Source organism: Hyalella azteca, unplaced genomic scaffold (genome assembly GCF_000764305.2).
Source record: "Hyalella azteca isolate HAZT.00-mixed unplaced genomic scaffold, Hazt_2.0.2 contig16984, whole genome shotgun sequence".
Taxonomy (NCBI): domain Eukaryota; kingdom Metazoa; phylum Arthropoda; class Malacostraca; order Amphipoda; family Hyalellidae; genus Hyalella; species Hyalella azteca.
In genome coordinates, this window is record NW_025946787.1 from 683,539 (window position 1) to 698,331 (window position 14,793).

At 38.9% G+C, this 14,793-nt stretch overlaps 1 protein-coding gene across 1 annotated transcript; it reads right to left on the bottom strand.

Annotated features, from left to right (window-relative positions):
* Nucleotides 1–4,299: 4,299 nt before the first annotated feature.
* LOC108678550 (glutamyl-tRNA(Gln) amidotransferase subunit A, mitochondrial) lies at nucleotides 4,300–14,528 on the bottom strand. Its single transcript, XM_047885118.1, has 12 exons — nucleotides 14,405–14,528; nucleotides 13,641–13,750; nucleotides 12,455–12,601; nucleotides 11,191–11,337; nucleotides 10,641–10,730; nucleotides 9,157–9,364; nucleotides 7,631–7,798; nucleotides 7,127–7,255; nucleotides 7,067–7,082; nucleotides 6,364–6,527; nucleotides 5,751–5,842; nucleotides 4,300–5,051 (listed from the first exon to the last, which is right to left on the bottom strand). The coding sequence occupies exons 1-12, from the start codon at nucleotides 14,477–14,479 to the stop codon at nucleotides 4,679–4,681; spliced, it is 1,719 nt and encodes a 572-aa protein (XP_047741074.1). The 5' UTR covers nucleotides 14,480–14,528; the 3' UTR covers nucleotides 4,300–4,678.
* Nucleotides 14,529–14,793: the final 265 nt, after the last annotated feature.

The following is a 14,793-nucleotide window of genomic DNA, read 5'->3' on the forward strand; positions in this document are numbered from 1 at the left end:
GTTCAGCAGGGGCCATACTTTCAAAACTCGCTAAGTGAACGTAAGTACTTACGCTATATTTTCTTGTCTATGATTGGTGGATTTTGCTTGAAAGGCCGTCAATGATTGGCTAATGAACTTACGAACACTCAACTTTTTTTGAAAGTATGGGCCCAGTACGATGATGAATAACGAAGTATTTCGAAACGAATATGCAAATCGTCGTTCGTTGTAACCCTACTTTAGTAATTAGATATTCGAGGAATGGTAGGGAAAAGAAGAGCCTGCTTAGGAAGCGAATCTTCAGTGATCAGTCATACTTGCACTCACTTATAAGATGGTCATTAGCGTTATCATATTACTTAGTTTAATACTTAATTTGAATTTTAGCTCCATTATTATTTTTTGTTCATAGACTTGAAGGTGTTTTTACAGTGCACTAATAATTCGAGTATGATTTGCATCGTATTTATTGTTATAGCAAGTCTTTAAAAATGAATGTAATTTTATTCCTTTTATACCGTAACTCAGTAAATGGTTTATACTCTAAATTCTCAACTGTTTCACGATAAAATGGTTTAGATCAAATATAATACGCAAATATAAAATATTTGCATAATATGCATCACTTCGCTTTACTCTGGAATACGGCTGACGGCGAGCACGTAAATGGATATTGTGTCATCATTATGGACAGAAGTTAACTACATGCGATTTTTGTCTCACACGAAGTTAGCCACAATTTAAAATGCTAGTTTCTTCAGCAAAAATGCCTATCGACCAAATTAGCCTCCACTTCAGTATAAATTTGTACTAATTCACCAAGCCATGTTAACCAAGTAATTTAATTAATAAAAGGTTCCTCAATTTAACTATGGAATAAGTGACTACCACAAACATATTCACTGCATAAAAGGTTCCTCATCTTAACTATGGAAAAAGCGAATATGGCAAACATATTCACTGCAGTCTTACTTGAATTTTTCTTCGAGCGTGTACTGAAGAACAGAAATTATGAAACTTAAACACTTAAAAAGGGATAAATCACATTACGTTGACTTGCTAGCTGTAGACCACACAAACCTATTTAAAAATAGGAAATTCAATTTCCCAAATTGAATGGTACACACTAACTCACGTGGTAGCAACACTGGCCTGTCCTTGAAGGAGTCCCGACACAGAGTGCAGTATTCTTCCAAGCTATTCTATCATATCGAATCGAGTGTGGCTATCTTCCATCCATCTAGATAGTCACGTAGCCGGCTGCCTCACAAGATAAGTTACGCGATAAGCGATATAGAAGCCTTCACTAGTCGCGATGGCAGAATAAACAATCCCTTATCTACAAAATAGTAAGCCAATATGTTTCTCAGCTATCTATTGCCTCTTATATCGCAAGATAATATACACGATAAGCTAAACGAACTTTAATATCTCTTAGACCCACAGAAATTTCGATAGCCACGTCTTACAAAACAGGAAAATATCTCAGTAATCATCCAATTAGTATGTATTATGCACGCCCAAGCGGATAATCAAACGTATTTTACGAGGGCGCAACCACGGGCCACAAATTTAACTGTTCAACAAGCCCTGGAGTTAGTTAGTTTAGTGGCCACATGTTTACTAGCGCTTCAGCTATCTCGCACCGAAAGTCATGTTGAACATCACCAGAGAGGTGGAAGGTCTCAATTATCAAAAGCTTCTTAAATCAAAAAAAATCATTCATCACCCACAAGTTGTGGAAGGTCTCAGATGTCCAGCCCGCTGAAACTGGCTCGAAAGAAACAGCTTTACCATCTCAAAAAGACGAAGTGACAAGGAGGGAGGGTAAAAGTAACAGAAACGAAGACACTCGAACAAGAGGTCGCTTACACGGGACGTCGGCCACCCGCACGAGAGAGACAGAGAAGGGAAATGTAAGGAATCCTACCTACATAATAACTTAACCCCACAACTGAGACCTGCAGTCAGACACCGCGAGCTCAGCGGTGAGGCGCTCAGGAACAATCCCCCTAGGAACGCGAAATCCCATAGGACTTCTGACGCGCACAGACACGCGCCAGAAGTCCTCCCTGCGGGGAAATAAGCCCTGGAGCCTACACCTAGGATCAGCAAGCAATAACTACACTCAGCTTCAGAGCTGGAGGGCGCAGACGGCGCTGAAACTCAGTAATCCAGACTAGTGACACGCTGCGTTAAAGATAATAACGCCATAGGCCTTCAGCTAATACAAAAGCATGGTCGCTCATAGACAGGAAGTTCTGCATCCGGTATCGCCTATTCCAGCCTTGCCTCATGTGGCCTAACCTCTTCACACTTGCCCGGTTTAAAACCGTCTTTATTCTTTCGCGTCAAGGACCGGATCTACCTGCTGATTTTCAAAGCCTATTTTCCTGCAGCCTATGAGGTTAGGTTAGGGCTGATGAGGTTTGTTTTGGGGGAAAACTGTTGCAACGTTTGTAGCTAAGGTCAGAAGCGGTTAGACCGGAGTTGGTTAGGAGGAATGCAGTTTGGTCATGCTTAACATGAGCATGATAATGACGAAGCTGTGAACATAAGACGCCATAGCTTTAAGCACCGATTTGATATGCTGCTATACCCTCTAGAATGCTTACAGACGGAAGGAATAAGAACTGAAATGTGAAGTTTGGTAAAGTTGTCTCCGGCATGCTTTTGAAATGGTTGGTTGGTTGGTTTAGTGGCCATATGTTTACTAGCGGTTCAGCTATAGCTATCTCGCACCGAAAGTCAAGATGAACATCATCAAAGAGGTGGAAGGTCTTAGTTATAGTAAGTTTCTTAAATAAAAAAAATCATTCATCATCTACAAGGGGCGGAAGGTCTCAGATGTCCAGCCCGCTGAAACTGGCTCGAAAGAAGCAGCGTTAGCATCTCAAAGAGACGAAGTGACAAGGAGGGACAGGTGAAAAGCAACAGAAACTAAGACACTCGAGCAAGAGGTCGCTTACACGGGACGTCGGCCGCCCGCACGAGAGACAGAGAAGGGAAATGAAAGCAATCCTACCTAAATAATAACTTACCCCACAACTGAGACCGGATTGAAGTGCGGGCCAAAAAATTTTGAGGCGCCAGCACTCAGACACCGCGAGCTCAGCGGTGGGGCGCTCAGGAACATTCCCCTAGGAGCGCGAAATCCCATAGGACTTTTGACGAGCACTGACACACGTCAGAAGTCCCTCCTGAGGGGGGATGCTTTTGAGAAGTTAAAAGATTAGATATGTTTTGATTTGAGATGATAGCAGCCATTCGAGAGGGGGAATTCATCGCAACACGCATGCAAACATTATAAACTTATCTGCGTTAGTGTTGAGTCTGGTTGGTATAATGGCTGTCGTAGGAAATATTTATTGTAGGGCGTTTACAATATGCAAGTGGTAGGTGGCTTAAAAGCGGCTTGCCCGAGGGCGAAGTCAAATCCGTTAATAAATTTAATTGTACTCCGACTGGCAAAATCAAGCTTTGAAGTTCTGTGGTTTATCATTCGTTATAGTAAACGAAATTACTTACTGCATCAGCAATACGCATATAATACTTTTGTTAACAGAATTTTTAGTGCGTGAATACCTACATGAATAAAACACAGAACTTGAACTTTTCAGCTAAATAAATGATGTTTCACTTTGCGGAAAACTAATTTTTTACATGCCCTGCGTATTTACATACTTGGTTAACTTGCGTCTGAACATGGCTCGCTCTTACTGGTATACTCGGTATTCTTAGTCTTGAAATACATTCAAATAATCGAAAACCCCAGAAAACAATAAAGAAAACAATAAAGAAGAAAATGCGCCTGCCAAAAAAAAAAAAAAAAAACTGCCAGCTAGAGTGGAGTGTGTACTGTGTTGTGGCCGTTGGAAGTAAGTATCAGAGTTAGTACGTAAAATCCGACTGAAGATAATGAGATAACAACGTATAAGTTCCAGTATGGTCCGATTGACACAAGACCGTCACAAGATCAGCTCTTGATACGAATATTTGCGAAGAAAAAACCGGAGAAAGTACGGCTATTAGGCTTAAAATTCAGAAGAGAGACCGATATAGAAGTAAATGATACATATGACTAATTGAAGTTTTTGTTTTAACTCGGCAGCTCACGCCCGCTTTACCAGCAACTGGCTGGTAAGCCTGGCGTTGCCCGAAGCACATGTCGAGATTCGGTGAGATTTGAAAAATATCATTAACTTGAAATGCCAGTATCCTGAATCTTGAAATACGGAATTATTACAGTAAATACTAATAAAACTAAACTTTACAACTAAAAATTTGAATAACAAATTTTACTTTTTGCTTCAACGCTTTCCTCCACGTTCTTTAGTATCTCATGACTTCCGCACTATAGATAGATTTTGAGACGCCAATCTTCTAACACAGGAACAAATGGTGACAAATGTATAAAAGATTTTTTGGGGAAATATTGAACTGTAGGCCGAGAAAAAACTTTCTAAAAATAAAAGATTTATGCACAGCCCCAAGAAGTATTTGCTCAATCTTTTACGATGTAAAATACGAATGGGTCAATGGCGAACTTGATATATGAGGTTAGAGTCGAAATTATGCATCGAAATTTCTGGTAGGCTTTATTACAGAAAATGTAGGTATGTATATTATAGGTAGTTTACACGATGTCTCAACTTTGAGTAGGTAACGACTAGTTAGTGCCACAGGGTCTCGTAACCTAAAGAGGATCTCGTAAAACTAATTTAGGAATATTTAAGAGTTCTTCCAAACACATGCCGATCTGAAGCAATCTTTTATCTTGTCCGTAAGGCGCTATCAACTGCAAGGATAATGGAAGCCCTTCGATACCATGATCTGCTCCAGCCACATCAGCAGCGGCCAAATTACACTGACTCTCATTTATCTCGGTTACGGGTGCAGACTCGTATCTTAACTCAGGCATGTGATGGTCTGGTGAATTATTCTGATGGTTTGTTGTATAGCCAACGGGTAGGGAGAGGGCAGGGAGTCCAGCCAGGTTAGCAGGACTGGTACACATGTCTTGAACGTACGTCAGCTCACTGTAGTTCTTCACCACGAACAGTTCAGGCCTGAAAAAAATATATAACTCAGTACTCACTGCAGTGAGTGACAGAGAGCGCATTTTCTCGTCGACGAAAACTTGAGGTAACGGACGGACGGACAGACGGACGGACGGACAGACGGACGGACGGACGGACGGACGGACAGACAGACTGACGGACATGGCGAGCACAATAGTGCATTTTTTCCATAAATGAGAAAATGCGCTAAAAATGGGATAAAAATTTGTTAAGATAAGCTGCGTTTGTAAATCAATGATACGAGATCTCTTTAGAAAGTCAACATTAGCTTCATTCAACTTGGAGTCATCCAAAACCTCAATCTCATCTAAAAGAAAACTAGTGTATAGGAGCTAAAGAAGACGCGAACATCAGTAGCTCCCAGCAATGTATTCAGCTCTGAGTGCAGATATTAATAAGTTTTTTCGTGGTCCGACATCATTTGAGGTCAATAATACAGTAAACTGAGACTAAAGCTTAACCACTGGCTTCGTAGCATAAACGTGCGACTAAAGCTTATCGACTCTTTGGAGCACACACGTACATAGAGCTAATAGCTCTATATACTAGATAATTACACTACTCTTAATGACTAGCTAATTTATAACGAGAATTACTCAGCTCTTAATGACGAGCTAATTAAATTTCTAGTCATTAACCCGGGTCATAAAAAGCAATAGAAGCACCGCTAGTGTAGCATGCACTGACCGGGGAGCGGGAAAGAGGGTCGTGGGGGTGAGGAGAACGTCCACTCCAGACCGCCATACGGCATCAAAATCTTCTTTGATCAAACGCCGTACCTGCGAAATTTGACGATGATAGAAAATAAGTAACATGTTGATTGTTTTCTACATGGAATAGGACGGATGAAATTGCTAATATAAGGCATAAAAGGAACTATAACAACAAAGTGTTTGTTGAACTCAACTATGGACTTAAGTTCTGCATATAAATATTTACGACCTTCAATTTTGTGATAAGTTTTGATGATAGAATCTACATTAGTATAAAAAGTCTGTAGTTATCATTGCCCGAGTGAGAAAATAATTAAAAATTAAACTATAATAAAGTTGAGAATTAATTTTCATCATCTTCTAAAGTAGTGCATAAAGTGGCCAGCGATTCGCAAAGTTCTCATGGGACTAAATTTACCATCATTTATACAGGCATTATACACTAGTGAGTGTAGACAACATCTTTACAGAACACAAACCTTCATAGCTTGTAGGAAGTAGCGGTCGCGGTTAAGTTTGAGCAGAACACAAACCTTCATAGCTTGTAGGAAGTAGCGGTTGCGGTAACGTTTGAGCAGAACACAAACCTTCATAGCTTGTAGGAAGTAGCGGTCGCGGTTACGTTTGAGCAGGAAGAAGTTGCCGGCCAGGATCCTCTCCCTGACGACCTGACTGAGACCCGCTGCTCTGGTGAGCGCAAACTGCGCTTCCATGGAGTGGCTGCATGCGACCCGTGTCCCGTACTGCACTCCTGCACATGCATTGACATGAATAAGTCAATATGAATAAAACAATTAAAGGGCACTATGTTTAGGTGCATAAATTTATAGTGGGACAAGGTATTTAGCACAGGATAAAGAAATGAAGGACTTTTCAATGATGGAAATGTAGAACTAAAATTCAGACACTTCGCTGAAAATAACTAAAAACAGGAGCTCGTTAGGACTAAATTCTTTCGCGGTTTACGATCCGAAATTACGACATGGAAATAAAGGACAAAGCGAACCAACAGAAAATATTCCTAAATAGCGAATTTAGGCTTGGGTCACAGTTTAATTGCAATGATTTTCCAGGAAGCTTTTTTGCAATAGTTGGCAACCGCCATCAACCTACTGTAATCAAACTTCTTTTTTCGTAATATTTAGTAGCTACTCGACGAGATCTTCTTTACTGAAGGTAGAGACGTCAAAGAGCTCTTATAAAATATCACTTAAATGTCTAATATACATGAGGTCAGTGAGAAGTCAAAGACAATAATTGCACAGCAGCACTGGAGTGCATTACACGCACCGGTGTAGCGCGTGTACTAGCAGCACCGCAGCATTACACGCACCGGTGTAGCGCGTGTACTAGCAGCACCGCAGCATTANAAATGATTTTAGGAATTTTGGGATTGATTTTAGGAATTTTTTTTAGGGTATACAACATTATATAGGATCTGTCTCTTATACACATCTGAGGCAGTGACACGGGCTCCACCTTAAAAAAAAAAAAAAAAAAAAATCCAAACATTCAAACTAAAGCGGCTACTTCAAAAAATTAGGCATTCTGTTCCAAAGAAAACAGAGGCTCTGTATTATTTCTCATTTATACGAAGTAGATAAATCCATTTTTTCTTAATATTTCTATCTGACCTTCCCAGAAGAATTTTGCCAGAGTTAGAACACATGATATTTCTGAATATTAAAGAGGTAACAGTAATGGCGACAGGTAATTTATATGTACGCATTTTATCCCAAAAATTTAAATTTAATTTCTTTTCCATTTTTAATTTTTTTCATATTAATTTCTTTCTTTTTCATTTTAATTTCTTTTTAATTTTTAAATTTAATTTTTATCGTAACTAATGCAGACCTGGGCTCCAGCTCGAGCGAGGACGTCAGCAACTTGACGCCAGGCACGCAGGACCTGTGCGTGTAGTCCCACGCAGTGATACTCCGCAGGCACACCTACACGCAGCCCACGCACGCTGCATGTTTGTAGGGGGGCGCCGCCCCACTCCACGGACACGTTCGTGCTGTCCTGCTCACAGACGCACACTCGTCAGGAAAGCTGACACTATATGGAATATAGTGTCAATATATGTATATGTATCAATATATAACTATAAGATAGCAGAATAAGCTTATTTAAACACGAGTGGTTAATGACCAGAGAAATCATTGATTTAAATTTTCAGGAACGAACAATATTCTTCAGTGGACGTTGGTTGATAAAAATTCAGGTTCAAGGAAGTAATTTAATTTATTAAATTACTTCTAATTACTCTTATTTCCGCCAAAATTTCAGTATTCAATGCTTTCTATAACTTGAAAATGAATGATGTCACATTCGAAACGTCGTTAATAAATTAAATTACTTCCTTGAACCTGAATTTTTATCAACCAACGTCCACTGAAGAATATTGTTCGTTCCTGAAAATTTAAATCAATGATTTCTCTGGTCATTAACCACTCGTGTTTAAGTATCAATATATATATACTGACACTATATATAAAGTGTCATATATGCATATGTATCAATATATGTATACTGACACTATATATAAAGTGTCAATAATATATATTCAATGGAATATAGTGTCATTATGGAATAAAGTGCCAATTTATAATGGAATATCCATTATAAATTGTACAAAATAAATATTCTCTGGAACAATTTGATCTACAAACGACCACTGTGCTATAATAAATATCTCTTTGTTTGCGTAGCAAAACCGATTAAAATGCAACGAGATTTAAGACCATAGCTTGAAATTACTCGGTTGAAAAACTCTTCATTATTTACCACCAGTTGCGCTTGTGCAAAAAAAAAAAACTTAATAATCGAGTACCGGATGCACTCGTGCGAAAAAATCTCAATGATTGGGTAGCATTTGCTCTCGATCAAAAAAATATTATCGATCGAGTAGTAACAAATGCATTTGCGATCAATTGCGATCAATGCAATCAACGATCAATTAACACTTTGACTCCGATTGCTTCATCTTGTACTATATTATTTCATTTTTTGTACTGTTTTTAAACAGGGTTGCCAGCCGGTCATTTTTTCCTGACAAATTACGTGAATTAGTTAGTCTCAATTGCGTTGGCCTGCTAAAATTTATGATAGGGGTACTTCCTAATTAATTTTTAAGTACTGCAAAAAGAAAATAAATTGAATTTTTATAGCGGAACCTTTAAATAAACTAGTATATATTGAGTTATCGGCCTTTTTTGGCATTTTTTGTTCTCGGATTTGGCCGATTTCAGGCAACCTGAATTATATACCACTACGTCCTGGAGAAATACATTTCGTGGTACGCATCTGTACCACTTCGGAGTCAACGTGTTAACAGATACACTCGTTCAAGAACTAACACTCAAGTACGAGATGCAGACCTGGTGATCAGGACCGCCCTGCAGCAGGACGTGCATGAGAGCCGCGCAGTCGGCGCAAGAACGCGCCAGCACTCCAGGACAGTCCAAGCTGTTGGCGAGGCTCACGAGACCGTGGCGGGATAGCGTCCCGTATGAGGGCTTCAGACCTACCAGACCGCACACAGATGCTGGGTTGCGGACTGATCCACCAGTGTCAGACCCTAGACCCCTGGGCACCGAACAAAACGTTAAGAGTTGCTTGAAGTTTACTCTATTTACTGACATTAGACCAACGAGTTGGGGCCCTAAAAGTGAAGGTCAAAAAATGCAGGAATACTTTGAAGAATCCGAGGACGTATATCAGGGTATTTTTAGGCGAGATTCAAATTCCCTAATAAAATTCTGGGTATATGCTTCAGCCTCTGCCCCAGAGTTGCTATGTTCGCGTTAAAGTTATTCTGGGTCAGTCGGCCACCTGATCGCATTCAGCGTCTAGTCAGAACCTCCTGGCCGACTTTATAGTCTCCTGAGAGTAGGGCAAGAGTTGGCAGAATTCCCTCAGTCCCCTCACCAGGCTCTGGTAGCTGTCTGATTCGGGGACCGGAATGTAGACCAAAAAGCGGACATAGAGAAGCTGATTTACGTTCGGTCTGAGTCCTAGGCGGTTCCTAATTCAGGGTCGCCACCAACTAAAAATTTTGATAGGGTACTGTTCATTAGCATATCAATGACCAATCCGGTCGAAAATTTTAATTTTCCGGTCTCTTCTGAGAATAGAAAGATTCATTAGTTAACAGATAGCTTTCCAAAAAACCTAAATAATATGATACTTTGAATAGAATAGGGTATGTTAAGTTGAAGAGAATATATTGCCTTCTATAAATAGTTCTTTGCTAAACGACTCTGTGCACAACATTCAACTTACTCATGAAGAGAGCACTAATCCTAACTACTGAAATTAGCAAACAATTAAGAAAACTGTGAACAAGAATTCATAAAGAAGCATCAACACATAATGTAGAATAACCAAAGATCAAGAAGTCTATGAGAGAAAGCCACAGATGAAATAAATACCGATTCAAATACAGATGTAAATCTGAAACATTTCAAGTTGCTTTTTAACGAGCAGGTAGTTTAATGAGCAAAGAATGAAATTCCCAATAATGAGAGAAGAGTAAATTTCACAGAAATACGAGCGAAATAACAGGAAGATAAACGTGTATGACTGAGCCACGTATATATGAGAGCGAAATAACAGGAAGATAAACGTGTATGATTGAACCACGTATATATGAGAGCGAAATAACAGGAAGATAAACGTGTATATATATGAGAGCGAAATAACAGGAAGATAAACGTGTATGATTGAACCACGTATATATGAGAGCGAAATAACAGGAAGATAAACGTGTATGATTGAGCCACGCATGTATGAGAGCGAAATAATGTATGAGAGCGAAATAATGTATGAGAGCCACGTATGTACGCTCCCCCACCGTCATCACCCGTAAGCCAAGCCTGCCACCACCGCCACGGCGCTGCCACCAGAACTTCCCCCGCTTGCCACCCACGCGCCGCCAGGCAGGCCGTCACATCTGACAACAATTGTTGCTTATTTATTTTGTCCGTCTGACAGCAGACGATGTGCAAGCAAAATATCTAGGTTTCGGGTCGTCTGACTTTGGTGCAGAGGGAAAAATAGAAGAGTTAAAGATAAGGAAAATATAAGTTTAACCTACGTTTGCATATTAGTATATACAGAGGCAAAATGTGATATAATTGGCTTTCATTCATTGAGATAAAGTGAATTAATATAGATTAAGTTATACAATTTGCACAAAGAAACATCTCGGAGAAAAGTTTGCAATCTCAACAGGTTGCCGGGTGCCTAAAACTGTTGGCAGCCTAATACATCTAAATAATAACTTAAATTAGTATTACTACAATAGCATAATTGGCTTGTTTATACGCGTGCAATCTGAAAAATTGTTCGAATCTCTGATAATTTGAATAAACGCATTCTCTGGTCATTAATTCTCTGGTCGCACAACAAACCTGAGCTGGGAGTCGCAGAGTTTGTACGGTTTGCCAGAACGAAACAAGTTACGTGTCGCTCCAAAGACCGAATTTGTTCCACCAGATCCCATGCCAAACTCGTCCATGTTGCTTTTACCAATGATGATAGCACCAGCAGCCTCCAGTCTGAGCATTCATATAAGTGGTAATGGCTTATGAACAGGTTGGGTGTTTCAATATGTCACAACGTAAAACACGGTGTAGCTTAAGCTAAACAACCAATCAGTATTTCACGGATGAATCTGGACCCGATTTGTGGTATTAATATTGATCTTTGCAAAAAACTAAATACTCGCATTCACATGAGGCCATAGGGTACATATTTGCCACTCACGTTAGCTATTCGAAAACAATTTGTGATCATTCGCAAATACCATTGATCAGCTAAAGATCAGATTTAATTCATCCAGCCAAAACCATCAGCAACATTTTGAAGCATAACATGCACGGCAGATTAAATGCAGTATCCAGAAAATAGTACGGTACTTAGATACCTTCAAAAAAGTTGCACTAGCGTGCACATTCATAATATTAATAGAAATAAATTGATTTTATTGGCTCAAGTCAGAGTGTAACATGTGCAAAAAATTCCGTGCAGAAATTCGTCGCAAATGGACGAATCAGACTGGGAATAATGAATCAGAACACTAACAGATATGTTTTAATAATAGCAACAAAGACATAATTTCACTTCAGTTTAGTGCACTGCTGACCTGTTAACCAATAATAGATGTGATTGAATAATAGCATAATGGCAATAGAGGCTTAATTTCAGCACAGTTAAGTGCGCTACTGAAACTTTGGAAGCTAATATGTCAACTTAAGTCAGAAGCTGCTGTTAACTAATAACAGATGCGACTGAATACTAGCAATAAGGACCTAATTTCACCGTAGTCAGAAGAGTAATAAATATGTCTACATAATAGCAATAAATAACTAATTTTACTTCAGTTCAGCGCACCACTGACCTGTTTACTAATAATAGATGCGATTGAATAATAGCAATAAAGACCTAATTTCACGTCAGTATAGCGCACTACCGACCTGTTAAGCAATAATGGATGGGATCGAATAATCGCAATAGAGACCTAATTTCAGCACAGCTTAATTAGCGCACTACTGAAATGTCAGCAGCTAATATGTCAACGAATGTCAGAAGCTGCTGTTAACTAATAACAGATGCGACTGAATACTAGCAGGACTTAATGGACTTAATTTCACCGTAGTTAAGCGTGTTACTAACCTGTTAACTAAGGTGGCGGAGTAAGGAGGTGTGTAGTTAGATAGCATATTGGAGGCGCAGGTCGTTCTACACCAGCTTGTGCAGTAGTTGTCTTTCACTACCACCGGTACGCCGTCTAGAGGTCCCAACATCTCATGACGGTCTTGTCTATAAATACCAGCCATGTAAATACCAAATAATTATTACATTTGGTATCATAACGATAATGACTAGTAGATTAGCGTATGTCAAGCAACAAGTTTTTTCTCTTAATGTTTTAGTTCTAAGGGTACGCACACAGTGAAAGCAGGTTGCCAGCGTGCTGGTTACCTGCTCAGGCTGGTGCCTGAAACCGTAGAATACACAAGCCTATTCGTACAGGTTTTCACTGTGAACATTTACATTATTATCCTATGTTCATTCTTGTGGCAGGTTGGAGCAGGTTGGAGCAGGTTGCCCGCGCAGGCAAACCTGCTTCCACTGTGTGCGTACCCTAACATGGGAGCCATATACAGCATACAACACTTCTAATTGTTGATCTTAGTTACGTGAAACTACGATTGCAATCGTACTCTTATAAACACTTCCTGTTCCCGAGAGCAGGTCAAGGTACGCACTACTGCAGAACAATGAACTAAATTCGGAATTGGAAAGAACTTTCATACCACATTGCTGACAACCTACTATCCAGGTTTTCAGGCTCATTCAGCAAGTACTTCGACAAAAAATTTTTAGCATCTAAAGCTCATTTGGCATGACTAGTCAAAAGGGATTGTGAGCATACAAGATTGATTTGAATAATTGTCATATATAACCATTACCTACTAGTAGCATATGAACGTCTTGAACATGGTTTACGAACATTCATGGAAAAGAGAGATATCAAAGTGAGGTAAGAAACCACGTCCTTAGCAAAGTTGAATTGCAAATCTAATTGATCACATACATACTCTTTCAAAGTAAACAATTACCAATCAGTTAACACTAACCGTTTGCAAAGGCTCTAGTTAATTAATTTTATAATCAGTGACATGCAATTAAACCTAGGTACAGGATTTGGTAGACCGGACATCAGGGCACAAATAAAAGCTAATCGCAGTCTTGCATTGCTGCCTACACACACTGGTTTCTTCTCATAATAATAGTTTAAATATATGATAATAGTTTAAACATTCATTAAGGTTGCCGCCATAGACGCTGCGTTTACCTTTCTTGTGCAGCGTCACAAGCATCGCGTATTCTGGCGTGAGGAGCGACAGTTATGATGGCATTGAGGTCCTCCATGACCCTCATTTGTGCCATGACTTGCTGAACTACCTGGACCACACAATGCACAAGCGTCATGTCGGGCTGTACTGAATTAATGGCTATTATATCTTAGGCGCTGAGCCCCGCTAACTAGATAACTTAGCATAAGAATTCACCTCGTCTGGAAAACATTATAGTGTTAAAGATTCTAGATAAATAGTGTTAATGAGAGTTGTTTAGCAAATCAGTTGATTGTCTGGTAGTGCAATTTATTACTTCAAATGTTCAACCTGACTTACTAATTGAAAGCCCTTGAGATAGTAAAATTATACATGAAATTCTTGAAAAATCTACTATCAACGTTACCTAAAAATTGCTTATATGCACCTGAATGAAAAGAATAGGTAGTGTTTTTAAACAACTAGTACCATCGTAGTATAGATATAAAATTGAACATGAAACATATTTCAAGAAATTATCGGTAAATAAACAAGTCATGGGTACCTAGGTTAATGACCAAACAAATAGTACATATTTTTCACACTAGGTACTTAGATGAACAGTTTAATCTAAATTTTATTTACATTAATATAGGTTTAAGTGAGAGTTGTGATTTTACTTAAGCAAACGGTTTTGTAAGGAACAAATCAAGGTTCATAATATTCTAAGCAACATTTTAATAGCAATATACAATGAATTTCATTATAAGTTACAATGACATACCTGCTTTACGGAGACCAAGTCTTTCCTGTAGGCATGACCCAGCTCTGTTAATGTGAGACTAAGAATTTTCTCCATTTTGTTTATTGTTGATAAATTATAATAGAAAAAACAGGCATTTACCTAATTTATTCTGTAATAGGGGAAGCATTAAATATTGAGAATTATGTATTCATAGAAAATGTATGAAAACATGTTATATAACATGTATTATATAACATGTATGTCATTAAGAACTAAATTAAGACTGAACCATGCTTCACTCCTGACATGTTGGCAAATATTGATACTTACCTTCTATGAAAAAATCGTACAAATATTCTGAAATATTGATAAACAATTGAGAATAACTTAAATGATGATATGAAGTTTAATTATTAGGTATGAATATG